Source organism: Equus asinus, chromosome 18 (genome assembly GCF_041296235.1).
Source record: "Equus asinus isolate D_3611 breed Donkey chromosome 18, EquAss-T2T_v2, whole genome shotgun sequence".
Taxonomy (NCBI): Eukaryota; Metazoa; Chordata; class Mammalia; order Perissodactyla; family Equidae; genus Equus; species Equus asinus.
The window spans coordinates 37530079-37556758 of record NC_091807.1 but is presented as its reverse complement, the minus strand read 5'-3'; the positions used below and the strand labels follow the sequence as shown (position 1 = coordinate 37556758).

Below are 26680 nucleotides of genomic sequence, written 5' to 3'. Positions count from 1 at the left end.
GCCATGTGTGCTCCTTTTTTTGCCTCTGGTACCCCGTTTAGATTAAAGATTACGTTCGGTTTTCCTTTTCCGGCTATTGCTCTGGCTTAGAGTTAGAATCTTTGGACTTTTGGAGGAGGACACTGGTGATTTATTAAGCAGAGGTTAACTCTGGGAGCCCGCGTTTGCTCACTGCCTGCTAATCACCTTCCCTGGAGGCCCCATTTACAATTCTCAGCATTAAGTTGCCTCTGCTCAGAACGCTGCTCCCCTCTGAGGTTGCAATCAACAAGAAACAGGTGGCAGAAACTAAAGAGTGGGAAGAAGTTTTGCATGGGGACCTCAGACGCTGGCAAGAGGACAAATGCGGCTCCCCAGAGTGGCCCAGCCAGTGGCAATTGAGGAGAAGGTCACAGGCTGGTGGGGCCTACAGTGGCCTGGTGGGGGTGGGTCTTGCAGAAGTAGGCCTTGAGACGGCAATTTTTAAGTAGAAAGAGGATGAGGAGAAGGGCATTCTAAGAAGACAGAAACCAGCTGAAGTTTGGAGCTGGGAATAAAATGCTATGGCTGGAGCAGTACCCACCAATGGATCTAGAACTTCCTCTCACGGGGATGTAAATACAGAAATCTACACACTTTTCACAAAAATGCACGTGCCGTATAAGGATACTCATTGCCACAGAATGCTAGCAGCCCCCGAGGGTAGACCATTTAGTTGTCTGTTAATAAGAGACGGTGAGTAAATGATGATACATCTCCCTAAGGGAAGAGGAGATAGAAATGGAATTTTCAGAATAACGTGTATGGATGATCCTGTAGCTAAATTTCTTAGCCTCTATGCCTCACGTTCCTCTCTGCAAGACGGGCTTATAAGTCATCCCTCTACCGTCTTAGGGGGTTCCATCAGGTTTCAAAGAGGGCCTGAATGCAGACACCCGGCAGCACGTGAGTTCTCAAATGTTAGCTGTTGCTATTCTCGTTATAATTGTGATATCGCTGGTTCATAACTTTGCACCCCCATTCTCAAGGTAGACAGTAATGACTCATTCCCAGACTTGTACACATTTTTCCTTTAATTTTTTAATTAGATCTCCAAGTCACTCATTTCCTTTTTCTTTATTTTAAGCAGTGAATAGTAAACAAACAAAAACAAAATCTATTGACAACTAATTGAAAATTCTGGCTGGTTTTTATTCCAGGTTAAGTTCAGTGTTTGGCATGATTATAGGCGCCCTGAAGAAGCAGGAGCACCATTTCACTGTCTTGTCTGAGTGTGATGGGATGGATGTTGAACCTTTAGGGTAATTAGGATTTTACATTATTCATCTTCTTTTGAATTGTCTAGGGATCACCACCAGGTGTTGGACCTTACTACGAAAACCATGGATACCAACCAGAAAGCTTCTATTCCCGGCAGCCCCCTGTGGCCCCTGGTGCCTACGGAGCGTATGAGGCCGAGTACTACCCACCCACGGTACCCCAGTACTCCCCGAGGGTTCTGACGCAGGCTTCGACACCCGTCAACCACACCCAGCCCAAACTCTTATCGGAGACAGTGTGCACCTCGAGTAGGACCCTTTTTGCATTATTTCCTATAATGGAACTCGAGTTTGGGGTCTGCCTTCTCTAGTGGGCTCTCTGTTCACACCAACTCTGTCACTGGTTATCCTCATCTGCTGGGGCTGGTCTGTCTTAGCTTGTCTTTCTCTTCTCCTGCATCCGGGTCAAGGCTATTGGGTGCCGGGTCTCACCTCCTGTCCAGGGCCTCGCCAGGACCTCCGGGCTGCAGAGACCTTCCCTCTTCCGTTAACTCTCCAGTTACCAGCTTTGCCTGAACCGCCCACGGTGGTCTTTCAAGCCAGGCTTCTCTGTACTATTTCTTGCCTGTGTGGTGTATTGATGTAGCATCTTGAATAAACGGTAAGCTCCCGATGCAGGGTAAATGATCGAAGCTTTCTTTGCCATACAGTTGCCCAGATACAGCAAGCCATGTTGCAGACGCTCAGTGAGTGTTTTGTGGCTCGTGGATGAAGTGGCCGGTGTGCTTATCGCCCAGAAGCGTCTGCAGCATTTCTCTTGGCTCTAACAATCTTGTGGAGCTTGTGTGTCCTTCGATCCCGCATCTTTCTTACCCTCTCATTCATCTCTTCTTTGCATTTGGTCTCCTTCCTCTCCAGACCCCCTCTCGGCTTTTCATGCAGGCTAGTTTAAGTGTTAAGAGCTACCTGGGTACAATTGGGACACCAGTGGACTTGTACAACCAGTGCTGGAACCAGGACAGTGGCTGTACCGATGAACATTTTCATTGATAATGTTTTTATTTGATTTTGTGAGATATGCGTACATGTAAATACAACTTGTGCAGTTAAAGATTAATATTGAAGTGAATTTCCCTGTGCCCACCACCACATCATAAATAATCGAGATGAATGACACCGGCACTACGTCTGCCCCTCCCCAGACCTTGCCCGCTCTGAACGAGAGCTATGACTCTCATAATTCTGCCCCAATGCTTGTCTCTGCCTCCCTCACCCTTCAAAAGTGGCTCGTCCATCCTTCCTTCTCTCCATCAGCTGCCTCTGCTCATGTAATACATATGCATCTTAAAGTTTGGGTTTAAGAACTGAAGGTCAACAACCTGTGATGCAAATAGTTGACACTCGAAACTGCAGGGCCGAATCAACAACAGACTACGTTGATAATGAGGAAGGTAAATGAATAGCAAGTTATAATTAAACTCAACGACAGCAGCGATTGAAAACCAGGACCAAGGTCTGGACTGACCCGAGGCTGCTGACAAATGCCTGTCCACCGAAGGTCAAGTCGGGGCTTCCCACTGCCCACGTGCTAGTGGACAGTGAGAGCTGGGCAGACTGCCACACACTGAGCGAGGGGTTAAGATACCGAATTCAATATCCCTTAGCTCACCAGGAAAATTATTTTATCTTAGGTTTAATGACATACAGGGAAGTCGCTCAAAGGAAGAAACTGTCCTTAGCTAATGGGTCCAATTGGTTGTTCGAAATTTCCCCTGTGGGAGCTGCCTCTGCAACTCCACCTTGCCCATGGGAAGACATAATCATCTGAGGCCAAGTTCTGATAAGGTGGTTCGGGCGGCATGTGGCTCTGCTCAGACAAGTGGCCTTGGCCTCACCTGTGAGCCTGTGAGAATGGCAGATCCCTCCCTCTTGCCCAACAGAATCAGCATCTCAGGTGCTGGGGCCGGGAAACGGGTCATCAGGCGCCCCGGGTGATTCCCAAGCCTGTTACAGTTTGAGAACAGACTGTGGAACTTGTAGAATGCGATAACCAAATGAAGGCGTGGCTTTGAGCCCCGATGAGCTGGGGCAGCTCTGGTCTGTCTGACTCCAGAAGCTGAACTTCTTGCCCTGCTTGACTTCCAGAAGCCCAAGTGCACCTGTGTGTACAGGTGTCCCTCCCTACACACTCTACCTCTCCAGCCTGGGCGGCCTTCTGTCTAGGCTGAGGGGGTTGGAGGGTCTGTTTAAATGCCTTCTCCTCCCCTCTCCACCTTTCTTCCGAGGAAAGCTCCCAGGAGCGCCTGGGCCTCGGGCTGTGCTCTGCATAGGACTGCTGCAATGGTGGCATCTGGTGCTGTCCTCTGAAACTTGATACAACTTTTGGCTCACGCTCTGACCGACAGCCTATTGGTTTGTTTTGACTGGAGAACACTGGTGACCTTTTCCGAATGCCTTTATTCTCAGCTGAAATGTGAGCCCAGTGTTCCTGTCCTCAGACCAAAGGGCCAATGTCAATGTTGCCCAATAGAGCTTTCCGCAGTGATGACAGTGTTGTACATCTGCGCTGTCCAGTACAGTAGCCACTGGCCCCGTGCGACTGTTGAGCACTTGAATTTACATAACTTTGTCTAATTGCATTTAATGATAATTAATTGAAGTGCACATAGCCACCTGTGGCCAGTGGCTGTCACACAAGACAGTGTGGGCGTACAGCATCCGTCGCTAAACCGCCTTGAGTAAGACCATTGATTCTTCTATCTTGAGTACCACCGACATGGAGGTGATCTTTTTGAGGACCTTAAGTTTTGCTCACACTTGTAATTACTGAAACAGGGTACTTTTCCTTTTTTAGCCAATTTGTTACGTTAATCATTTATTTGACTATTTTTTTTAAGAGTTCACTTTAGTGTTTGTTGCTTCCTATCATTTTGTCCTTGATTTTGTTCTCCAAAAAGCATAAAGTTTACTGTTACAGAATAAGACAGACCTCCCAGGATACGTTCTCAAAAGTCCCATTTTTAAGTGTTTAAGGAATTATTTCCCCATGTGCCATACTTTAAAAGCAGTGGATAAAATTGGAGAGCGTAACTTCTAAAAGACTCTGCAGCTAAGCCGTATGCTCACCTCTTCTCCCGCAGAGACTAAGAAAGTGCTGTGCATCCTCCTCAACCTGGGGCTCCTGCTCGTGGCGCTCGTGGTGGCCGCCATCCTGCTCTGGAAGTTCGGTAAGTTCAGAGCAGCCGCCCGAAGCACAAGGGCGAAGTCGCAGCGTGCTGAGCATGCCGTGGTCCTGCTCCCTGGGCTGGGGGACCACCCACCGTCCTTCCTGAAGTCTCTCTTTCTGAACGAGCTGGCTTCTCCTGCCTTCCGTTGGGTCGTGGTGAAGCGTGGATAACCATTCTTGGAAGCAGTGGGTTAAATCTCGCCTGCGCGCTTCCTCAATCTGTGGGTTGTCAGAATCCGTGCCATTTGGGTAGTACCCACACACGGCGGGAGAAGCATTTGCAGTTTACCAAGTGCTTTGGGGCACTAGGTGCCACCTGGCACTCGTGAGCATGAGTTCCCCAACTTGGGGCCACACCTGGTCCCCTGTATCTGGGTTACCGCAGTGGCTGCTGCGGGCCAGGGTGTGCGTGCCGTCCCGTGCCACCTCCTGTGATCACAGCCCAGGCTTTTCCATCAGCCGGAGGCAGTGCTGGCTCACGATGTTTATGGATCACAGAAGTCGCTTGTGTGGTGAGGAGGAAATAGGAGTGCTGCCCCACGCCACGCTGGGAGTCCTTCCCACTGGCCCCCCGAAGTAATGTACCCCGGGGGTTCTCTGTCGCTGACTGCCAGCCCTGTTTCCTTTGATATATGTTGGTGGCAAGGACGCATCCCCTCCTTGTTAAAATGAAGGGGGAAAAGGGTTCTTTCTTCTTGTTCCATGGCGCTCGGAGGGTGGACCATGACCTCCTGCTGGGCACCGGGAGGTTTTCTTGGTCTCTCAGCCTGACTGGTATCTCCCTCCTGTCTCTGCAAGTGGAGAACAAGTGCTTGGGGTCCCGGATAGAGTGTGGCAACTCAGGAATCTGCATCAGCGCCTCCCAGTGGTGCGACGGGATCCTGCACTGCCCCAACGGGGAGGACGAGAACCGGTGTGGTGAGTGGCAGGACTGCGCACTCGGGGCTGTGCACCTGGCCTTGGAAGGTGCCCGCTCTACCCGTATGTGGGGCCTGACAGTGCCAGGCCTTTGTCTGGCAGGTCGATCCATTACGTCATTGAATCCCTACCTAGAGGGTGAGCCTCGGGTCTAACCCCAATTTTCAGATAATGAGGCTCAGAGGGGATGCGCTCCTGACCCGGAGTCACACAGCAGGTGGGAAGGAGACAACAGGGTCAGGGGTCAGTTGGACGTGTGTGCTTCCAACTGCCACAAGACATCACCGCACGGCAATTCACATGAGCAAACTGTTTAACATGTGGAGTTGGAAGGCGTTATGTTACTTTCAAAACAAACCGCCTTTAAAGTTAAATGTATCTATGGTCACAGAGCAAGCACCGGACTTGCTTTTTTTATGTTCTATTAAATTTTGAAGGTGATTTCAAGGGTAGTAAAGGGGCAGTAACAACAAAAATGATGCTTGACTATGAGAGCGGTGCTGGCATCTCTCACCCCCACACCCCTGTCATATCCTCTGTGAACTGATAACTTTGGATACAGTTGATGCTGGAGAAAGTCAGTGTGCTGCTTCCTGGTGACCCTTCTCTGCAGGTCATCTTGGGGAGGTTTCTTTGCCGGCTCGTCCTCATTTCCAGGTCGTGGCACCTGTGTCTGTTGTGGGTCCCGGCTCGTGGGATCCTGGGGGAGGAAGCCGGGGCCCCGGTCTCCACCTGCGCCTCTGTGGTCGATGCTTGCTGTCTGTCCCATGGGCTCCCAGGGCCCAGCCTCTCGTGTGTCCCTGGAGTGTTTGCACTTGGAAGTGACTCACTCACTCTTTAAACTTTCCACATCATGCCTTGCCTTTATTTTGGTCATGATATATTTGTCACTATTTTCTTAAATAAAGTAGGCAGTTTTTGAAGCTGAGCAGGTGTGCTTAAGATATCAGATGGAATGGCTTTTAATGCAAAGAATAAACTCCAGCAAGACAAACTCGTTATGGTACCTGGAGAGTCTCTCTCTCTCTCTTTCTTCTTAACATTTAAGTTGTGTTTATTCAAATACCTTAAGAGTTAATATACTCAAATAGAAGAACATTCAGGAAGTACTGAAGGGTATGCAGTGAAAAATCTCACCTCCTCCACTCCACTGACACACACACACACTCTCATGTACACTCACACACCACACACACCCACGTACTGTGAGATAGAAAATACATCTTGGTCTCCACCCCCGTTCCTGGCGCAGAGCTCCTGAAACCCATGGAATTTCCTGGGTGACAGGACCGTCTTTTGTTCTAATGAGGCGACTCTGGGTGGGCTCCTGGTTGGGGGCTTGTCACCAGAAAGAACAAGCCACGATTAGAAGCTTGGAATTTTTGGCCCCGCCCCCCATGATGTTGAAAAAGAAGGGCTGAAAATGGAGTTAATGATCCATCCTGCCCACATGATGGGGCCTCCATAAATCCCAGTAGGATAGGGTTCAGAGAGCTTCTGGGCTGGTGAACAGGTGGAGGTGCTGGGAGAGCAGCCGGAGAGGACGTGGAAGCTCCGCCCCCTGCCCACATGCCTCGCCCCACACACCTCTTCCCTCTGGGTGCTCACCTGTATCCTCTATCACCTCCTTTCATTAAAAACTGGTGAACAGTAAACGGTTTTACCGAGCTCTGCAAATCGCTCATGCGAATTCAGTGGACCTGGGGAGGAAGTTGTGGGAACTCTGATCTATAGCTGGTCGGTCAGAAGCACAGGTGACAACCTGGACGTGTGACTGGCGTCTGACGTGGGATGGGAGCAGCCCTGTGGGGCTGAGCCCTTAACCTGTGGGATCTGACGCTAGCTCCACGTAAAGAGCGTCAGAATTAAATTGTAGGACACCGAGCTGGTGTCGTGGAGAATTGCTTGGTGTGAGGAAAACCCACACACATTTGGTGACCAGAAGTGTCAGAAGTGAAGTGTTCTGTGTGAGAGTAACGGAGACACACAAGAAACAAAGACGGAGAGGAGGAAAGGACTGGGTTGTTTTTCTAACTCACACGCATGCACATGCACACACTCATATATACACTCACACACATGCACACTCATACACACCACACAGACTGTCATATACACACACGCCTCTTCACCAGCCAATCACGTTTTTTTTTTAGGGGCAAATAATATGAATTTCTTGCTTCTCCTTCCAGAGAGTTTTTGCATAAAAAACAAATATGTGTTTGCGTTCTTAATCCTCCATTACCCAATGGTCATCATCCAGGTGACTCTACAGGCTCGATGACATATCCTGGAAGTCATCTCCCGTGGGGACACCATCTTCTCCCCCTTTCCGTCTGCTTCACACTCAGTGCCCCTCTGTGTGGACGTGCCGTTGTTGAACCAGCCCCTTCTTGGGGCACATTCAGGCTCTGCCCACAGTTGGCTGTAACACACATGCTCCAAGCACGTGAGCAAATCAGTAGGAAACGTTCCAGAAGGAAAACCGCTGGGTCAGAGGCTTTGTGACGTTGTGGTTTGCTAGTCCGTCCGCAATTTGGTATCATCTAATTTCAACACTGGTGGTTCACACGAAACAAAGTAGATGAACATGACATTGTGTGTGTATTCTGTATCGGATCAGAGCACACGTGGGATGTGCTTTTAATTTGTCCACCTTGTCGAGTGGAAATTATTTTCAATTGAAATGCATAGCTTCTGACGCTAGTGATCATCGTCTGTCCTATGGAAAGCGTTCAAGAATGTGTGTAGAGCTTTCTTCCCAAGGGTACATGTATATTCTTAACCTTAGTTCACTTCCTACATCCATTGTTATGCTTTCTGTGGCCGCTTGAGGAGACGCAGTTAACGTACTGTCTTGTACACTTGAAATTTGCTAAGAGGGCAGAGCTTGAGTGTTCTCACCACACACAAAAAAAAGGAAAGAAAAGAAAATGCTAACTATGTGAGGTGATGGATATGTTAATCAGCTTGATTGTGGTGATCATTTCACAATGTAAACATACCTCAAAGCACCAAGTTGTACACCTTAAATATATACAATTTTTACTTGTCACTTATACCTCAATAAAGCTGAAAAAAATTCCTAACACACACACAAAAAAAGAACTACGTGAGACCGTTTCCAGCTCTCTGGGGCATCCACCCTCACCTTTTCCTCATTAGCACTTGACTGCACGTAGTTGGAAGGAAAAGAAATCCCTAAAATTATCCACAAATCAAGAAGGAAATGTTTCCCTCCCTCTCTACCATGTCACAGTGTCAGTTTTATCTTTGGGAGTACTTTGATTACAGTTACTTTAAAAAATGTAATAAGCTTTATTTTTTAGACGCACAGAAAATCGAGCAGACAGTACGGAGTTCCCATCCCCCCCCCCCCCCCCCCCCGCACACAGTGGTCCCTATTTTTATCATCTTAAATTAGGTGTGGCACATTCATTACAATTGATGAGCTGATATTGATACATTATTATTAACTAAAGTCCTTAAGTGACATTAGGGTTCACGCTTGGTGTTGTGGAAAAATGTATAAGATGTTTGCATGTGGACGGTAGGTTTGGACAAATGTATAATGTAGCCATCATTCTAAGATCGTGGAGAGGAATTTCATTGCCCTAAAAGTCCTCTGTCCTCTGCCTATTCAGCCCTCCAGCCCCAGCCCTGGCAAGCCCTGGGCTTTTACTGTCTCCAGAATCTTGCTTTTTCCAGAATGTCATAGAGATGGAATCATACAGTATGTAGCCTTTTCAGACTGACTTCTTTCACTTCGTCACATGCATTTAAGGTTCCTGCGTGCCTCTGCCTGGCTTGATAGCTCACTTCTTTCTAGCGCTAATAGCCCATTATTTGGATGGACCACAGTTTGTTTATCCCCGCACCGAACACATGGCCAGCTCACGTGGAGTCACTCATCGCAGAAGCATCAGGAAGTAACCAGACCAAGGCTGGTCATTTCATGGAGGAACGAGCCCCGAGATGTTTGGCAAACCGTCCAGTGACTCAGGGGCCACGGATGAGAGGTGACACTGAGGTCTGACATAACCAGGTCCTCATTTTAAAATTTAAGCCACGTGTATTCCCCCAAAAACCACAGAGCACGGTTTTGCATACTTTTAGACTTTACGGAAGTGATGTCACATGGAACACAACACTTAGCAATTTGCCCTCTTTTATGCAACGCTGTTTTCAAGATGGTTCATGTTAACACATGACCCTCTGGTTAATCCTCCAGTTGGATAGGATTCCGCTCTGTGAGTACGCCGCTCGATGCGTTCTCCCATAGGGTGAAGTTCTCAGAATTCTGGACTGTGGTTACCTCAAGGGAGAGAGAGAAACAGACAGGCTAGGCAGGGGGCTTAAACTATATTCATAAAGTTCTATCTCTTTAAACACAACGGCTGGGGTTGTTTGGGCAAAATGTTGATACTTTCAGTGGCAGAGTCTACCCCAGGGGACCTGCCCTGTCTCTGGGCGCTCTGCCAGGACCCAGGCTTTGGGCAAGAGAGGGTCACAAAGTAATTGATTTTTTGTTGTTTTTTTTGGTGAGGAAGATTGGCCCTGAGCTAACATCTGTTGCCAATCTTCCTCCTTTTGCTTGAGGAAGACTGTCGCTGAGCTAACATCTGTGCCCATCTTCCTCTATTTTATGTGGGACGCCGGCACAGTGTGGCTTGATGAGCAGTGCTAGGTCCATGCCTGGGATCTGAACCCGCGAACCCTGGGCTGCCGAAGCAGAGTGCACGAACTCAACCACTACGCCACTAGGCTGGCCCCACAAAGTGATTGGTTCAGGAGCATTTTTCCAAAAATCGTTTATCTTATTCATCTATTTTTTCTAAAATACTTGTATTGAGATATAATTCACATATGGTAAAATTCATCTTTTTAAAGTGTACACTTCGATGGTTTTTGTATGTTCACAGATACGTGCAGCCATCACCACAGTCACTTTCAGAATATTTGCATCGCATCATAAGGAAATCCTGAGCCATGGCCCCCTCACCCCTCCTTCCGCACCCCCTCACCCCAGGCCCTAAGTAACCACTGTTCTATTTTCTGTCTCTGTGGGATTCCTACTCCAGACGTTTCATGGAAATGGGACTATGCAGGATGTGGGCCTCGTGTCTGGCGTCTTTCACTCAGTGTGGCGTCTTCGAGGCTCACGTGTGTCATAGTGTGTCAGGACTTCATCCCCTCTTACGGCAGAATAACATCCCGTTGTGTGGATAGACCATACCTTGTTCATTTGTCTGTTGCTGGGCTTCTGGGTTGTTCCCACCTTTCGGCTATTGTGAGTAACGCTGCTAAGGAACGTCTGTGTACAGGTGTTTGTCTGAACACCTGTTTTCAATTCTTTGGGGTAAAGAGCACTTTTTATAGGAGAAAGAATAGATTCGCAGCATCCCTCGTGTGGGGTCGGTGCTCGTTGGGAAGAGGGAACCTGGGGCCGCCACCTCCCGAGCCCTGGTGTCCCGGGGCAGGGGGGTTCCAGAGCAAGTGGAACGACCCCGGAGACTCACGGAACCTCTCCCTCCTGCAGTTCGCCTGTATGGACTGAACTTCATCCTCCAGGTGTACTCGTCTCAGAGGAAGTCCTGGCATCCCGTGTGTGAAGACGACTGGAGCGAGAGCTACGGGAGGGCCGCGTGCCGTGACATGGGCTATGGGTGAGTTTGGAGCCCTGTGACCCCGGGGGTGGGGCTGCACGCGAACACCTCGGACAGCTCTCCTTCCCTATGGAGATGAGGAAACCAGCAGGTGCAGCTCGTGCCCACCATATTCCCCCCACCGGCTCGCTCCCGGGTGTCTAGTGTGTGTGGCCAGCCGCCGTCCAGCCCTGCCTCCTCCTGGGCCTCCATCCACTCCTGGTTACTCGGGACTGTCCAGTGCCTTGATCACCAGCATCCAGGGTGCTGGCTGAGGGCCTTGAGTGGCTCTTCTCCTGCGGGGCCTCCAGGCAGGGTTGAAGCCTTCACGCCACTGCCCTCCCTGGGTGGGGCTGGGGCTGGCAGGGAGTGGGGAGGACCGGGGAAGGTCAGAGGGATCAGATCCTGCACAGCCTCCTCTGCCCGCGTGCGGGAGGTGCTGAGGGCTTTTGAAGGAGACACTTTATCGTCAGATTTATATGTAAGGGAATTCATTCCTGCCTGCGGCCACAGCATCAGTGCGAGAGGCAGGTAGGACCGTCCCTTCAGTGAGTCCCACCCCGGGGCTCACCAGAGCACCTCTGGGGAGAGCTTGGCAGCCCTCTGGCCTCATGGGGAAAGGCCGTGTGACTTTACCGCCACCTTCTCTTCCTTGGAGTGCCCCCATGTGACTTCTGTGCACTTCTAGAATGCTCTCTCTATAGGCCAGTTTTCAAAATGAATTACCACTTGATAAGACAGTTGGCATCTTAGCTGTATTTTACAACTGGGGCATCTTAACATCTGTAAATTTTGTTAGATGCTACGTGCTGGCACATCCCTACCCTCATCGTTTCTTTATCCTAACCCAAACTAGATTAGAAACCCCACTGACAGAGGACTTTTACCTGACACTTTCGGGTTATCGGATTGAGAAATGATTATAACACAGCGTCGCTTGATTAGAATTTGGGATTTTGTTTTCCAAAATGCTAAGGTGTCCCTCTTAACCTGAACGTCATTGATGAGAAGCGTTATGAGATGGCAGACGATTTGTGATTGCTTATGGCTTAACCATTGTTTTAAATAAGATTTTCTGTCTTTTTAGGAATAGTTTTTATTCCAGCCAAGGAATAAAGGATGACAGCGGGGCCACAAGCTTTATGAAGCTGAACACAAGTGCCGACAATATCGATCTCTATAAAAAACTGTACCATAGGTATTTACTGATTTTCTTTTTTCCTTTGAAAAGTTTTATGATGAGAATGAGTAGGAGACAGAGTGGGGAATCACCATCCCAAGTGGGAGGAGCCTGGGTGCTGAGCAGGACCCATTGCTCTGAGCAGCTCGGGGTTCATTCTCGGAAAGCGGCTGAGGATTATCTGCCATTTCGGTTGTGCCCTCTGCCCGTGCCCTCGATGGCACTGGATGACGCTGCAACATTGAGATCCACTTTATGGGTTTTTCTTTACTCTTCAGACGTAGAGATGTACCTACTGTGTGTCAGAGTGTGTCTCTAGGAATCCAAGAGAGCTTTGTGGTCCCAACCGGGGTGACCAACCATCCTGGTTGCCCGGGACTTAGTTTCAGCACTGGAAATTCTGCTTCCCAGGAGCCCCCTCAGTCCCAGGCAGCCAGGATGCTTGGTCCCTCTGCCCCAGGACGTAGTATCAGATGATGCCGTGCGAGGGGTGGGCAGCGTTCCGGCGGCCTGGCAGCGACCAGCTAGTTCAGTTCAGCTGACATTTCTTGTACTTTGAAGCCAAGTTGCAGCCCTGGGCGGGTCACTGTGTGTCCAGTGTGTGGAAATGAACCAGAACAACAGGTCCCAGGGTTGAGGGCTTAACTGGTTCGGAGGCTGGGGAGAGCGGTGGGCTGACACTCCTCGTTTGCTTTGCATGCGTTTAAAATGTTTGCAGTCTCCCTTGGATCATTATTATCATCTGAATGTTCTTTAATGTGAAAGACACACAGTGTCCTTCTCGAAAAGGCTTCCTCAGCTCCCAGGTCCCTGTCACTCATCTGCAGGTGGCCGGCCCGGCCATCACCTCGCTGCCGTGGGCCAGGTGCCAGGTGCTGCTTTTTAGGGGAGGATGAGCTCACCATGCCGCCCCTCCTTTCCTGTGAGTGGGAGGCCGGAAGCAGGATTGCATTCCTGGTGGCCGCCAGCTGAGGTCTCTGGGGGGCTGACTTCTGCCCAGCCGCCACGGAGCCTGGCTGTCCCCAGGAATGTGATGGGGTGAGCCCAGGAGGAGGGGCGTGCACAGCCAGGTGTGCCCATCAAAACAGCCGGGCTGTGGTTGGCCCGCTGGGAAGCTAAACACAGCCGCCCAGGCTCTCGGTCAACGCTGAGTATTTCTCCGTCTTTCTGGGTTACACGGGGAGGGGAGGCTGCCGTCTCTGGCAAGGGCCTTAGGAACTCACAAGGTGGCTGCAGGGTTTGGAGGCCATTGCCTCGCACGTGGGGTCCTGTGTACATGGTGGGGGTAGAGGGGGCGGGAAGACTTCTTTCCTTTTTGCTTCCAGAAGTTGCCCTTTGATACCTAAATCTCTCGGCTCCTCTTGGGCTCCTCTGAGTGACCTCTGGGTGCCCGGGAGCTGGTGACTGCACACTGGCGCCTCCATGTAGAGAACTGACTTTCTAATTCTTAGAAAACATCTTTTCTTAGTGGGACATGTCTTCTCTTGGCATTGCCCATGCCCCTCAGCCAAAGACCACCAGGACACACCATGTCCTTGGAACCGTGGGGCATCTCAGTACGAGGGTGTTGGAAGGGACTTCTTATAGGACTTGGGCTCATGCAGCATCATTTGGGGGAAGATTCAGGGAAGCAGGGCGTTGCTCCAGACTGGATGCTGTCAGGAAGCGAGGGTGAGCCGTGACTGGGGTCTTAATGCTTTTTTTCTAGAAGGCGGGCTGGGTGAAGCCAGGCTACAGTGGTGACGAGCAAAGAAGCCGTGGTCCCTCATGTTGGCCAGCAGAGGGGGCTGTTGGGCACCGTGTGGTTCGGACAGACTCCTGCAGTGGGCTTCTTGGTGTCCTGCTCCATCATGTAACAGGGGTCTGGCCCAGTGTGGATGCTCTGTGACATTGTTTGTGCTCCACAGAGCGCATGGCCAGCTGTGAATGCCAGGATGTCAGGGGTTGCTTCCCTCCTCCTCAGTATATTAGGGGAAAATCTGCTCTACAACAGCTCGCATTGGTTATTTTCTTTTTCATCCATAATTTCGAATGTTTATGTCCCAAATGAGTAAATTTTCTTTTCTTCTGCTCTGCAGCAAATGAATTATTGTATCATTTTCTGTGCAATAAATGGAAAGCAGTCACAGGAAACCGAAAGTGTACAAAGGGCTTCCTTACAAAATTAGAGGATGATTTTAAATGCCAAGAATAAAAACAGTAGCTGACATTATTGTGTCCTTACTCTCACAACCACCCTATGAGGTAGTGCTTTTATTAGCCCATTCTACAGATGGGGAAACTGAAGCACAGAGAGGTTAAGTAACTTGCCGAAGGTCACCCAGCTGGGATTTGAACCCTGTACTCTGACTCAGTGTCTTCTCTTTACCACCGTCCCCATATAGATTTACTCTACTTATTCGAGTCTTCAGTCATGGACCCTTCAACATCTGGGGAGGCAGGGGAGTGAGAACACTAGAATGAAATACTCATTTCTAAGTATTTTGAGAGTTGAGCCTCCTTCATGTCTTGTGACCGGAATTTTCCCTCTTTTTTTATAGTGATGTCTGTTCTTCAAAAAAAGTGGTTTCTTTACGCTGTATAGGTAAGTGATTCTCGGTTCTCCTTTTTGTGTTTCTAAATAGGAAGCATTCTGTACCTTCAGCAGCGCATCCCCCTGTGTCTCTGGGGGATGTGGAGAGAGAAGGAGGTGGGATGGGTTGTGCCCAAAGGCCTCGTGCCCTCTCGGTACCCCAGCCCTGCCCAAGGAGCTCCTTTCCTCAATTTGATGTACTTGAGACACCTTCACCCTTGGGTCCAAGAAGCAGCCGTCCCATTGAGGACAGGCAGGCTCAAGAAACTGACGGGGCTCCACTCTTGGGCTCCCCCCCAGGTGGAGCTGGAGGCCCTGTGGGTGTCCCCATCCCTGTGTTTGGGTAGCTCAGTTTGCAAACCTTTTATCAATATGGAAAGCATCGTCCCTGTGCTCCCTTCTCTGGACGGACGGCCCCGTCTTGTTCCCGTAAAGATCTTGGTCCTGAAGCTCAGCTTTTCAGTTTGAAGAGGGGAAACTAGCAGACGCTCCCGGGTGGGGTCCCGCAGTAGCTTCCCAACCAGGCTCCATTCCAGCTTCTTTAGGCACCAAGACAGGGTGATGCCCGCCCCGCCTTCTGACCCACACCTCCCACCTCGTGGGGGGTGAGACCAGCACACAGGAGGAAAGCCCTCCTTTCCTTCGTTCAGGAATCTTAGGGCCCCTGAGCATTCAGTCCCTCCAGGACTCACGGACACCCCGGGGCCTTGTTATCCAGGACCCGCACCTGGGGATCTGGAATCACACCGTGCCAGCAGGAGTGGTGCTTCCTGGGGGCCTGAGGCAGGGTGGGGTGGGCAGGGCAGAGGAGCATCCTCTCCTCCCCTCAGCCGAAGAGAGACCAGACCCCAAACAGACAGGAACAACAGGTAGCTACAGTCGCCCACCAGCCTGGTGGGACCTCTGGGCAAAAGCCAGCCTGGGCAGATGCTGCGGGCAGGCGCGGGGCGGGCCGCTCTGCTTCTGCTCACGGTTGCGCCTGTCGCCTTCAGAGTGTGGGGTCTCCTCGAAACAACAGAGCCGGATTGTGGGCGGGGCGAACGCGGCCCTGGGGGAGTGGCCCTGGCAGGTCAGTCTGCACGTCCAGGATGTCCACGTCTGCGGAGGCTCCATCATCACCCCCGAGTGGATCGTGACCGCCGCCCACTGCGTGGAGCCGTAAGTCCACGGGGTGGGTGAGGGTGCTGGGGGGCGAGGGCTCCTGGGCTTGGAGGGGGCTGTGTGGCCAAGGTGACATGGAGCCAAGTCTTTGAGCTCTTCAAGCTCCGGTTGCCTTGGGTGTAAGTAGGGATTCTAATGGCACCCACTTCAGGTGAGCTAATACTGGTGAAGTGTAGCCAAGACCCTTCTCCAGCCGGCATGCATTTGGCATCCACTGCATGCAGGGTTCTGGGCACAGGGATGCAGTGTGGACTGGGGGGTTGCTGTGAGCAGAATTCCTTCTGGCTCGCTGTCTTCTCAGCTCAGTCCTACCCCTCTTGGAGCCCCTGCCATCTTGGGAGTTCTGGTCCCTCCTGGATGCTTGTCCTTGGAGATAGCACACACATACACGCTCAGGGACCTCACCCTGTCCTAGCAGAAGGTTCTCTGTGGCCCTAGCTAAGTGTCCTCGGCCACAGGGTTGCCCACACAGACGAGGAGGGAGGGATGGGGGAAGCCATTACTTACAGCCTTGGCTTTTGTGGAAGATACCGTCTCCCCTCCTTTTTTCTTAAACGTAGAGTGTTTGGGTCACATACCTGCTTTGGAGGAAACCTCACTGATCAGAGCTATTTTTTCTGGGTTAGAGTGCGGCCGGGCCTGGCTCGGCTCCTGGCCCCGCCCTTCCCCGGCTGTGTGGCTTCCGACAGTGCATTCAAGGTGTCTGACGGTGGTGTTTGCACCTGTCGGCCAGGTGTGCCTGCCCCTCCGAGAGGGCCTGTGAAGGCAGAAGGAAGTGGTGTTTGTTCCCCAAGGGGGCTCCCTTCCCTCCATCCACCCCCTCTGACAGCTTGAGGATTGGGGATCCTCTTAAAGGGAAACACCCAGATAAGGCGACGCCTTGATGGCTGTTAGACCTGGTCTGTTCATCACTGCACATTTATTAAGCACCTACTGTGTGCCAGGAAATGCTCCAGCATATAGTGGTAAGTAAGACAGACCCAGTCCTGCCAGAAAAGGGTTTGAAACCTCAGGGAGGCATTGAGGCCCAAGAAAACGTGTTCCTGGAACTGTGAGGGCTTGTGGGCTGGCGCAGAAGCATAGGAGGGGCGGGATTCAAAGCATGAGCTGGGCAGAGGGCTGGGGGGGATGAGGCCACGGTGAGAGAGGGAGAGAGAAGAGCCTGAGCCACGTCCTCGCCAGTCTTGCCGTGTGGCTCCTGGTGAGTTGTGTCACCTCCGGGACCTGTGGCTCCGTCTTAGTTCCTTTGAAGATGATCGGAATGAGTGTTTTGTGTTTGTGGCTCAGAGATGCTGAGTGGGGCTCACCTTTGTCTTCCAGGCCGCTTAACAGCCCCCAGTACTGGACAGCCTTCGCAGGCATTTTGAGCCAATCTTTAATGTTCTACGGAAATGGACACCGAGTGGGAAAAGTGATTGCTCATCCGAATTACGATTCCAAGACCAAGAACAATGACATCGCTCTGATGAAGCTTGAGGCCCCTCTGACTTTTAACGGTACCTATCTTTCTTCGTGTGGCTCTGGGTGTGTGAACGACTTTGACTAAATCTTAAGGAGGAGGGGTCAACTGGGATTAAAACTTGTGCCGTGATGAACGGAAGGAAGCAATTCACGTTGGGTTAGGGTGCGGGCAGGAGGGGTGGCTGATAGAACAGGGCTCGGCAGAGGACGTCACCCAAAAATGTGCCTGTGGCGTGTTGAGGGAAGCAGTGACCGCTGTGCTTTTCCTCCACTGTAGAGAGGGACGATTTGGTGAAAACTTGGGAAAGTCGAGAAAGGGTTTCTCACCCACAGCACTACTGACATTTGGGGTCAAGTCATTCTTTGTTGTGGGGGTTTTGTCCTATGTATTGTAGCATATTGAACAGCGTCCTTGGCTTCCACCCGCTAGATACCAGGAGCACCTCCCAACTGTGACAAGCAAGATGTCTCCAGACATTGCTAGACGTCCCCTGGGGGCAAAATCACCTCCACTTGAGAACTACTGATCTATGATTTGTAAAGATACTTTATTTTTTCACGTAAATTCTGAAAATGAGATACTTTAAAGTAATAACAATTTAAAATAAACGTGACTTCCCATAGCCTCTTATTTGAGCCTCGATCTGGTCCATCAGAGGGTCTGGAATGTTCCAGCCCCACAAGGGGACAGAAGAAGCAAAATCTCACCTCCCCCCTCAAGGTGTTTGCAGTGAAGTCAGGGAAACAATAAAGACATGGGAGAAACAATTCTTGGAGGTCGTCTCCAACACGGGTCTCCGAGGGGCGAGCCGGAAGCGCCCACATGTGTGTCTTTTCCGCCCTCTGCCACCTGGAGACCTTGTGTATTTTTAATTTCTATTTTTTGAAGATTTGAGTTTAAAAAAAAATGTTAATTATGTATTTTCAGAAGCAGAGTTAGCCAATAATTCCAGTGATAAGTAGCATAATTTCCAGAGGGGGATGTCTTGCTGTTAGGAGGAGGGGCCGGGCAGGGACAGACAGTGGGAGTGCCAGGGCACGTTGGCATCCGGAACTTTCCTTGGGCGGGGGTGGTGGTGGTATCAGGCCCGGCGATGCCACATGGGGAAGGTGCAGGGGAGACTGTCTTCAGAGGCCTTCCGTTAGACCAGACCAGCTCACGGTGTGTTCTCTTCTTGAAACAGACAGAGTGAAACCAGTGTGTCTGCCGAACCCGGGCATGAGGCTGGAGCCAAAACAGTCCTGCTGGATCTCCGGGTGGGGCGCCACCTACGAGAAAGGTGGGGCTCCTGGGCACTGGGGTCTGCAGGTCCCACGGGACAGAGCATTAGATTCAGAAGTGGGAGGTCGGGTTTCAGTCCTGGTTCTACCACTGAATTATTGGATGACTGTGGGCAAGTTGCCCAGTCTTTGTGCCTCTGTTTCCCCATCTGTTAAATGGGGAAAATTGTACCTACCGTACGTAACACACAAGGTTCGTATTAAGATCAAATAGAACAGGGCCGGCCCGGTGGCGCAGTGGTTAAGTGCACACATTACGCTTTGGTGGCCTGGGGTTAGCCAGTTCGGATCCCTGGTGCGGACATGGCGCCGCTTGGCAAGCCATGCTGTGGTAGGCGTCCCACATATAAAGTGGAGGAAGATGCACGTGGATGTTAGCTCAGGGCCAGTCTTCCTCAGTAAAAAGAGAAGGATTGGCAGTAGACCCTAGCTCAGGGCTAATCTTCCTCAAAAAAAAAAAAAAAATGAAATGGAACAACATGTGGCAACTGCTTTTTGAACCACACAGGCCTTATAGATGTGAGAGGTATGATATTGCTCTGCATCTTCTCATTGCTAATGGGCCACCCTAGAAGTCCACCTGCCCCTTGATGGCTGAGGGGTGATGGACTCAGGAAGATCGCTTTGTGTGCCCCCGGATGGCCATCTGCAGGCTGTCTGAGCTCTTACCCGTTGGCCCTGACGCCACAGCCATGGGCGAGGAATTAGATTCCCCGGGCGCAGGCCCCCTCAGCTTCCTTCACTTCTGATTTGCTTTTATCCTAGAGAATATTTTTCAAAGGAAGGGATGCTGGCTGTTCCACTTGTATGAAATGTGGAAGTGCTGAGTGGTACAAAGATGCATTTTATATACCGTTTACATCCTTCTCCCAAAAAGTGCTTGGGACACACACACAGATCCTGTAAAACAAGGTGAAAAGTCCAAGGACCGCATGATCTGGGCAGAGAGCGCTGGTGGTGCTGGGGATCCTGGCATCTGGTCGAAAGTAGGTTACTGCGGTTGAAACTTATGGTTGTGAGCAGGGCTTCCCGGCAGCCAAGGCAAAAGGGAAAATCAGCGAATATTTGTGGAGCATCTGCCACGAGCTGAGATTGCAGCCACGAACAGAATAGGACAGAGTTCTGCCCTCAGGAATTCTCCTTGCCCTGCCGATGGCTGGGGGCATGGAGGGGTCAGGCAAACAAGAAACGAATGACTGAACTAGGTGCTTTCAAACAGCGGGGCGTTATGAGAGCCAGTGTTGTCAGGGAAGGCTTCTTGGAGGAGGTGACGTTTGAGCTGAGATCTGAATGACAAGTCTGTTTAAGGAATAAAGGGCCAGTGTGACTGGAGGATGGTGAGCCAGCGGTCTCGTAGTCTGTAGTGAGGATACTGGCTTCTGTTTTGTGTGAGAAAAGGAGCTGTCAGAAGTTTTTAAACAGGAGGGTGACATGATCTGATGGCTGCGTGGGGGACACGGAGAGGGCAGGGGCGAGAGTATTCCGAACACGACAGAGAGGGCACATTGCCGTGGTCCTTCAAGACAAGGTGGCGACCCAGGGTGGCGGGCGTGCAGGTGGAGAGAGCAGGCACATTTTGGATGGAGCAGCCAGATCTGCCGATGGAGTGAATGCCAGCTGGGGGGAGAGTGAGAAATGAAGGAAGGAGGGCTTCTGGCTTTGTGATCTGAGCCAGGGAATACGGGGTGGGGAGGACCGGCATGGAGGAGGGCCCGATGACAGGCTCTGTGTTAGGAGGTTAAGCCTGTGGTGCCTAGAAGGTGTCCAGGTGGAGGATGCAGGATGGGAGGGAGGCAGTAGAGACAGCAGGTGCGGGTAATTTGTTAGAGGCGTTTTAATGCGCAGGGGAGCTGAGAAGTGAGACAGTATGTGGAGGATGGTGTGGTATCGAGAAAGGTCAGTCTGTATAAGGCAGGAGACACCGGAGCCCCTTGGATGCTTGGGGAACCATCCAGTAAAAAGGGAGCGAGAACGAGGAAAGTCGATCCTACGGAACCGATGGTCGGGTGATGAGAGCGGATGATTCTGGAGCAGACGGGGTTCCATGGCTCCAGAGGCAGGGAGTCTTTTCCTTGACACTGAGCTCTAGAGCTGCCTGGGAGGAGGGCGTGGGGCACGTGGCCCCCTGTCTAGTGCCTCTCGGTGGCACATCTCCGGGAGGGAGTCCCCTCTTCCCGTGAGAGCTGCCACGGCACTGACAGCTGGCCGGTGTCCTCTGTCTTAGGGAAAACCTCAGACCTGCTGAACGCCGCCATGGTCCCCCTGATCGAGCCCGAGCAATGCAACAACAAGTTCATCTACAACAATCTCATCACGCCCGCCATGATCTGTGCCGGGTATCTGGAGGGGAACGTCGATTCCTGCCAGGTAATGGCAAGTTTTTATTCAACCCTTGGGCCTTGACTAGTTTCTCTGAGTCCATGAGGAGAGCCCTCCCCCTCCCCCAACGAGGGACAGGGTTCCATGTCCCTGGGACGCCGGGCCAGCTCTGGGACAGCTGCGGGAAGTGATGGCTACTGACGGTGTGAAAGCATCTGGTGCTAACCAGCGCTGCCTGCACATCGCTGCTTCCTCTGGAAGGCTTCTATTTTATCAAAGTGTCGGTGGAACAGAAATAAGTATTTTGACATTTTAAAATACGGACAAAAACTTATTTGGTAACTCTCAGCTGATATAGACTAAAATGTGTCACCAGCGTAGTCTCTTTTGGGGATCATGTTTCTATTACCTCGTTGGAGGAGACTTGAAACCCACACACCGGCTCCTAACCTCCCCCCAAGCCCCCACCCCGACCCCCACCCTCTGGTCAGGGTCCATAGGGTGCACTGGTTGCTTGAACTTCTGCTCTGTAACTTGCTGTGTTCCCCAGGGTGACAGTGGAGGTCCTCTGGTCACTCTGAAGAGTAGCATCTGGTGGCTGATTGGGGACACGAGCTGGGGATCCGGATGTGCCAAGATTAACAGACCGGGAGTGTACGGGAATGTGACAGTATTCACAGACTGGATCTACCAAGAGATGAGGGTAACTCTCCCGTCCTCCTTCTGACTGAGTTCTTCAACTTGCGGCGTCAAAGCCCAGATGTCTGCGGGGTGTGGTCCTGAACTGACTGCTGACCCCCCCTCGGCGGGATGCAAACTCTGCCTCCCGTGGCCGTGGGTTTGCGTCAGCATCCTCTTCCCCGTCCCTCCAAGGCCCACCCATCTCTGCTGACCAGCATCACTTGCCCGCTGCCCCGTGGTGCTTGGATGAAAAGATCTGGGGTCCAGGGCTAACTGTGTGTGGGCTTCCTTGTGCCCTGCTGACCACACTTAATTCTGGCTCAGCTGGCTCTGTTCACCCACCTAGACCTCATCGATGAGTGTGGGCTGAGAGCAGAGCGACGCAGGTCAGCCAGTTGAGTCGTGACGGTGCCCCCTCCTTTTCTGGGCCATTGAGTGTGCCCTGGGGCGGAGGAGCAGCCGTGCTTCTCTGGTCCAAGGAAAGCCTGGGACGATGGGAACGGTCCAAGGGTGCCCTGTGGCCCTGCCTTCCCGGACTCCCAACCTGACCGGTACTGCTTAGCAGAGCCCTTTCCTTGGGCGCTGCCCGGACCGTGGTGAGGACCAGCTCTCTGCCCCTCAGGGGCATCAGGGCTGGCAGCTTTCACAGATTTCTGCCCCTTCTGGGACTGGGCTCCTGATGAAAGACAAAGTTCTCTTCTGTCTTCTTTCAAGTCTGCAGAGGCGCCCAGCCTGTAGAGGGAGGGTCAGAACCACAGGGCATCGCCCAACGAGGCTGGCCCGCGTCACCCCCAGATGGAACCACGGCAACTATTACCTTCAAGTGACCACAGGGGCAGGCCAGTCTGCACCTGGCCAAGGGCCGGGCGCTGGAAATAGACGACCCCAGCTGCGCTGTGGGGGCCTGCATGGTGGAGGAAAGCCTGTGGGGTTGGGCGTGCCCGGGAGGGGAAGATGCTCCAGACACCTCGAGGGAGGCGAGATAGGCCAAGGGGTGGACTGTCTCTTCAGGACATGAGAGAGCAGACGGGCACAGTGTGATGAGCCAGTGGCCCAGCATGGCCGGAGCGTGGAGCGAAAGGACCGGGTGCAGGAGAGATGGTGGAGTAGAAAGCAAGGACCAATTAAACACAATGTGTTTCGGCGGCTAACACAAGCTTGATTTTCCCGCACAAAGCTGTGCTAAATGGCTGGATCCCACATGCCCCGTTCTCCCTGTTCTCTCTAGGCCTTCGCCCACGCTATTCTGTTGCCCTGAGCCCCTGCCCCTCCATTGTCAGCCCCACTCCAGGCCCTTCATGCCGTAGGAAAACACATTCCTCTGTCCTGCTGGGCTTGCTGATTTGGGTGTAAGGGCCTCATGCCAATCTAGGAGAGAAAAATAATTGTCTGCCTTTGTCTTGAGAAAATAATGTCATTTTTTTTTCCTTTTTGAACAGGCGAACAGCTAACCCGTGTGGCCTTTGTCCTCGACACCATTCCACAAGAAAATGAAGGGGCTGGTTTTTAATTCCCTGTGCATAATGTATTTTTAGCAATGATTCAAAGATCCTCTCATTTTTATTAAATAATGAACTTCTCTGTCCTTGGCACTCTCCACAGTTCTGTGCAGGCCACAGGGGCTCCTCCCCGGGCCCACGCTCCCTGACTCCTTGTCCAGACGGAGTGATGGCCTGGCTGGTGTGGCCTCCAGGGCCGATGCTGAGCAGAGGGATGGAGTCTGCCCCAGGGGATCTTCCTTGTGAGCCCATTCCGGGGGCCACCTTTAGATGCTCATAGGGTGGTGACTTCTCGGCTGCTGGACGGCTTGAGATGGAATGGGAGAAGCCAGGTGGGACCTGCAGGGGTCCCCCGGCAGCCCCAGGGCCTGCCTCCCCTCCAGGGTTTTCACTGATCCCTTTTACTGCCTTCTTAGCAGCCCCGGATGGTGGCTGGAAATAAAGGGACCAGCCCTTTACGGGCCATGACTTGATAGTCAGTTGTCAGGACATCTCAAACCTCCTTTTCTTCCTGCGGGGTGAGAGTGTCCATGGAGCCCTGGGAGCATGGGAGCCGCTGCAGACACGCTCACCCCTGCACACGGCCGGGACAGGTGGCCACTACGTGTTGAGGGGGCTCGCCCAGGGAGACCAACCTTAATCTCCACCCTCCTCCCTGTCCCTCTTCCTGCCTCCTTTGAGATTGTGCACACCCCTGTGGTCCTCCCAGGGGGCCACCTAGGTGGGGTCCATGCTGACCCTCTGGGGGCCTCTGAATCACTTGGGAATTGAGATCGCCTGGGGAAATCAGGGATGCGGGATTGACGACGCGTCATTTCCTGTAATGTTTCTACAAGTTACTACCTCAGTGCTCCTGGGATCTCGGCTGCGATGCCCAAGGCGTTCCTGCATTTGCCTCTTTGACACTCTTGCTGTCCTTGCCAAGTGTGAGCGGTGGCCGACTAGCGCTGCCTTTACAAAGTGACTGGCTCCTAAGTGAAGGTACTGTAATGGAGGTGCTGAAGAACAGCGCCTGTGCTTGCGACAGAGGAGAGAAGGCCTGTTTTGGACTCCCTGTGGCCCCTTCCAGCCCCTTAGGTTTCCCCAGGAGGGAAGGGCCACGCTCAAACTGCCAAGAGTGAAGCGTAAATGCTTCTGCTGCATGATCTGCTTTCCCCGAGGGCCCCCTCCTCTCCAGCACACGGGTTTGCAAGAATGGAATGAATGATTCTCCTGCTGGGACCTCACCTTGAAATGGAAGGCGGTCCAGCCCCTTCATAGGATGCTCCCACTCCACCTGCCTCAGTGGCAGCGGTGTCCCCAGGGGCATTCCGTTCCGCATGGCACTGCCAGGTGGCTGCTCCCCAAGCCGGATTTTAAAAAGCATTATCACAGCGAGAATGTGTTCCTTCTTTCGTGCTTCTTTTTATTTATGTGACCACTGTTCGTCTTCTGTTTTGTATCTTTTATAAACTGTAAAATTCAATTGTGAAATATTGTACAAATAAATTATGCATTTTTTTCCCAAATATTTATTGAGCCTTTGGAGAGCTGCGTGGGGAGCAGAGCCAGTCTGCATTTCCTTGCAGGGTGGTGATGCTGGGCCAGCTGCCGTGGGGCTGAGGCGGGGCTAAGGGCGCTGGTCAGAGGCCGCAGGTGAGGCATGGGGGCTGGGAGGATGCCACCATCTGGTCGGTCCCATCCGCTGCCACAGCCTCTCCTGTCAAAGATGACCTGTGGATGGCACCTGAATGGGCATCACCTGCGGCTTCTCCCGGATCCAGACCCTGTGACCCAACTCTCTTCCAGACCTCTCTGCCCAGTGACCTCAGATCCTGCCTGTCCAAAAATGAGTCCAGCATTTCGTCCCCTGAAGCTGTCTTCCTGGAGTCCGTGTGGCTCCTGGTGGCAGAGCATCTCCCTCAACTGGCATGTACCCCAGTGCCCTGCGGTTGTGACCGGCGGTGGGAGGAAAGATCGGGTGGGTTTTTTCCCCTGAGAACGGAAATCCATTCTCATTCTTTACACTCCCCCAATGCGAGAGGTTCTACGTACGTGTCAGGTGGCTGGAGAAGATGACTGTGGTTGTCTTCATTGTGTCAAGACATGTGAAAGTTATGGAAAAAGTTGAAATAAAAAAAAGTAAAGGAAGTACACATTTTTGTTAGACAATATCCATAAGTACAGTTGATTCTTGTTATTTGTGGTAATTACGTTCTATAAAGTCGTGGACACTGAATAAATGAATAGTTAATCATTCCTGGGGACAAACAGGATCAGGTCCCCCTGAGCCCTGGTCTGTGTCAGCTGATTAATAGGTCACCTGGTTTTGGGTGCGTTTCGGTTTAAAGACACCTTAGGGATGTATATTCTAAGTATGTATGTATATTCTCTGTAAGGCACTTCCCAGCCTTCTTGTGCTTGGGACACTGGGCCGAACTTCCCCACTGTACTCGTGACCATTTTAAACATCGGGATCACCAGCAAAAAGTACAAAAATACCGAAAACAGGGCACTAAATAGACCCTGAAAAGGACCCCCTGTTTGCAGCCTGCGAGATGAAACAGGCGGGCCGGGCGTCGCCTTGCTCCCCTCAGCTGGGAACGTTAAGTGTAGGGAGACACAAATCTTTTGCTGCTCTGTAGATATCCCCAGAAGTGTTGCTAGTATTGATTTGGGGGTTACAAATAAATTTTAGGGGGCGAATTCACAAATGAGGGATCCGCGAATAATGACGATTGACTGTCTGCCTAACACGTCCACGTGGGCAGGGTGGTTGACAATCTTTTCAGTCATATTTTTCATTTTGGAGTCACCTGGTGAATGCTTTTACTTTTGGATGAGGTTGATTTCACTTAAAAGATGTAGCCAGAATGCGGAGACTAGGGAAATATTGCTATTTTTGTATTTAAACCTTTATAAAAGACTTCGTGTGAATACGTATGTATAAACAAAACGATAATTGCAGTAAAGCGAAAACACGAGCCTTACTAAAAGCTCGTCATCTGTGCTGATCCTTTCATTGCCTCCTACAGCTGGGTCAGCGGGAGAGTTCCCGGCATTGACACACGTGGCCACCTTGAAAGCCTCTTGCTGAGTGGTTAGCGGACAATCCTGCCTTCAACTCAGGTCCCGGGGGCTGTTCCTGCCTCTTTCTCTGTTCTGCTGTGGCTTTCCTCATCCTGCTCCCGTTTCAGAGCCTTTGTCCATTCCAACCAAGGCTTCACCCGGAACCTGACTTATAAAGACCCCCCACACCCCTGGTTGGAATCGAATCGCCTGGCCACAGCCCTGTGCTGCTTTGGACACCAAGGGAGGGTGACATAGGGAGACGATATGGTGCACGCCAGAGCACATTCTCCCAGGGCACCCAATGTTTTAAGAAAAGTGCTGGAATTTATGTGACTTTTTTTTTTTTGGATATCAGTGTTCAGAAGGTGTTGGAAGAGTATATGTGTGCACACGCACGCTTTTTTTTTTTTTTTTTTTTTTTTGCTGAGGGAGATTGGCCCTGAGCTAA

The 26680-nt window shown here is 51.6% G+C and overlaps 1 protein-coding gene across 1 annotated transcript in view; it reads left to right on the top strand.

Annotated features, from left to right (window-relative positions):
* The window catches only part of TMPRSS2 (transmembrane serine protease 2), a 33338-nt gene extending 8649 nt beyond the window's left edge, over window positions 1–24689 (top strand). Inside the window, exons 3-14 of the mRNA XM_070488923.1 lie at window positions 1325–1547; window positions 4379–4465; window positions 5263–5382; window positions 10922–11048; window positions 12115–12225; window positions 14748–14791; window positions 15772–15937; window positions 17261–17436; window positions 18586–18681; window positions 20907–21049; window positions 21552–21704; window positions 23122–24689. Coding sequence (XP_070345024.1) covers window positions 1325–1547; window positions 4379–4465; window positions 5263–5382; window positions 10922–11048; window positions 12115–12225; window positions 14748–14791; window positions 15772–15937; window positions 17261–17436; window positions 18586–18681; window positions 20907–21049; window positions 21552–21704; window positions 23122–23133 — 1458 coding nt within the window. The 3' untranslated portion in view covers window positions 23134–24689. The remainder of the gene's footprint in view (window positions 1–1324; window positions 1548–4378; window positions 4466–5262; window positions 5383–10921; window positions 11049–12114; window positions 12226–14747; window positions 14792–15771; window positions 15938–17260; window positions 17437–18585; window positions 18682–20906; window positions 21050–21551; window positions 21705–23121) is intronic.
* The last annotated feature ends 1991 nt before the right edge of the window (window positions 24690–26680 follow it).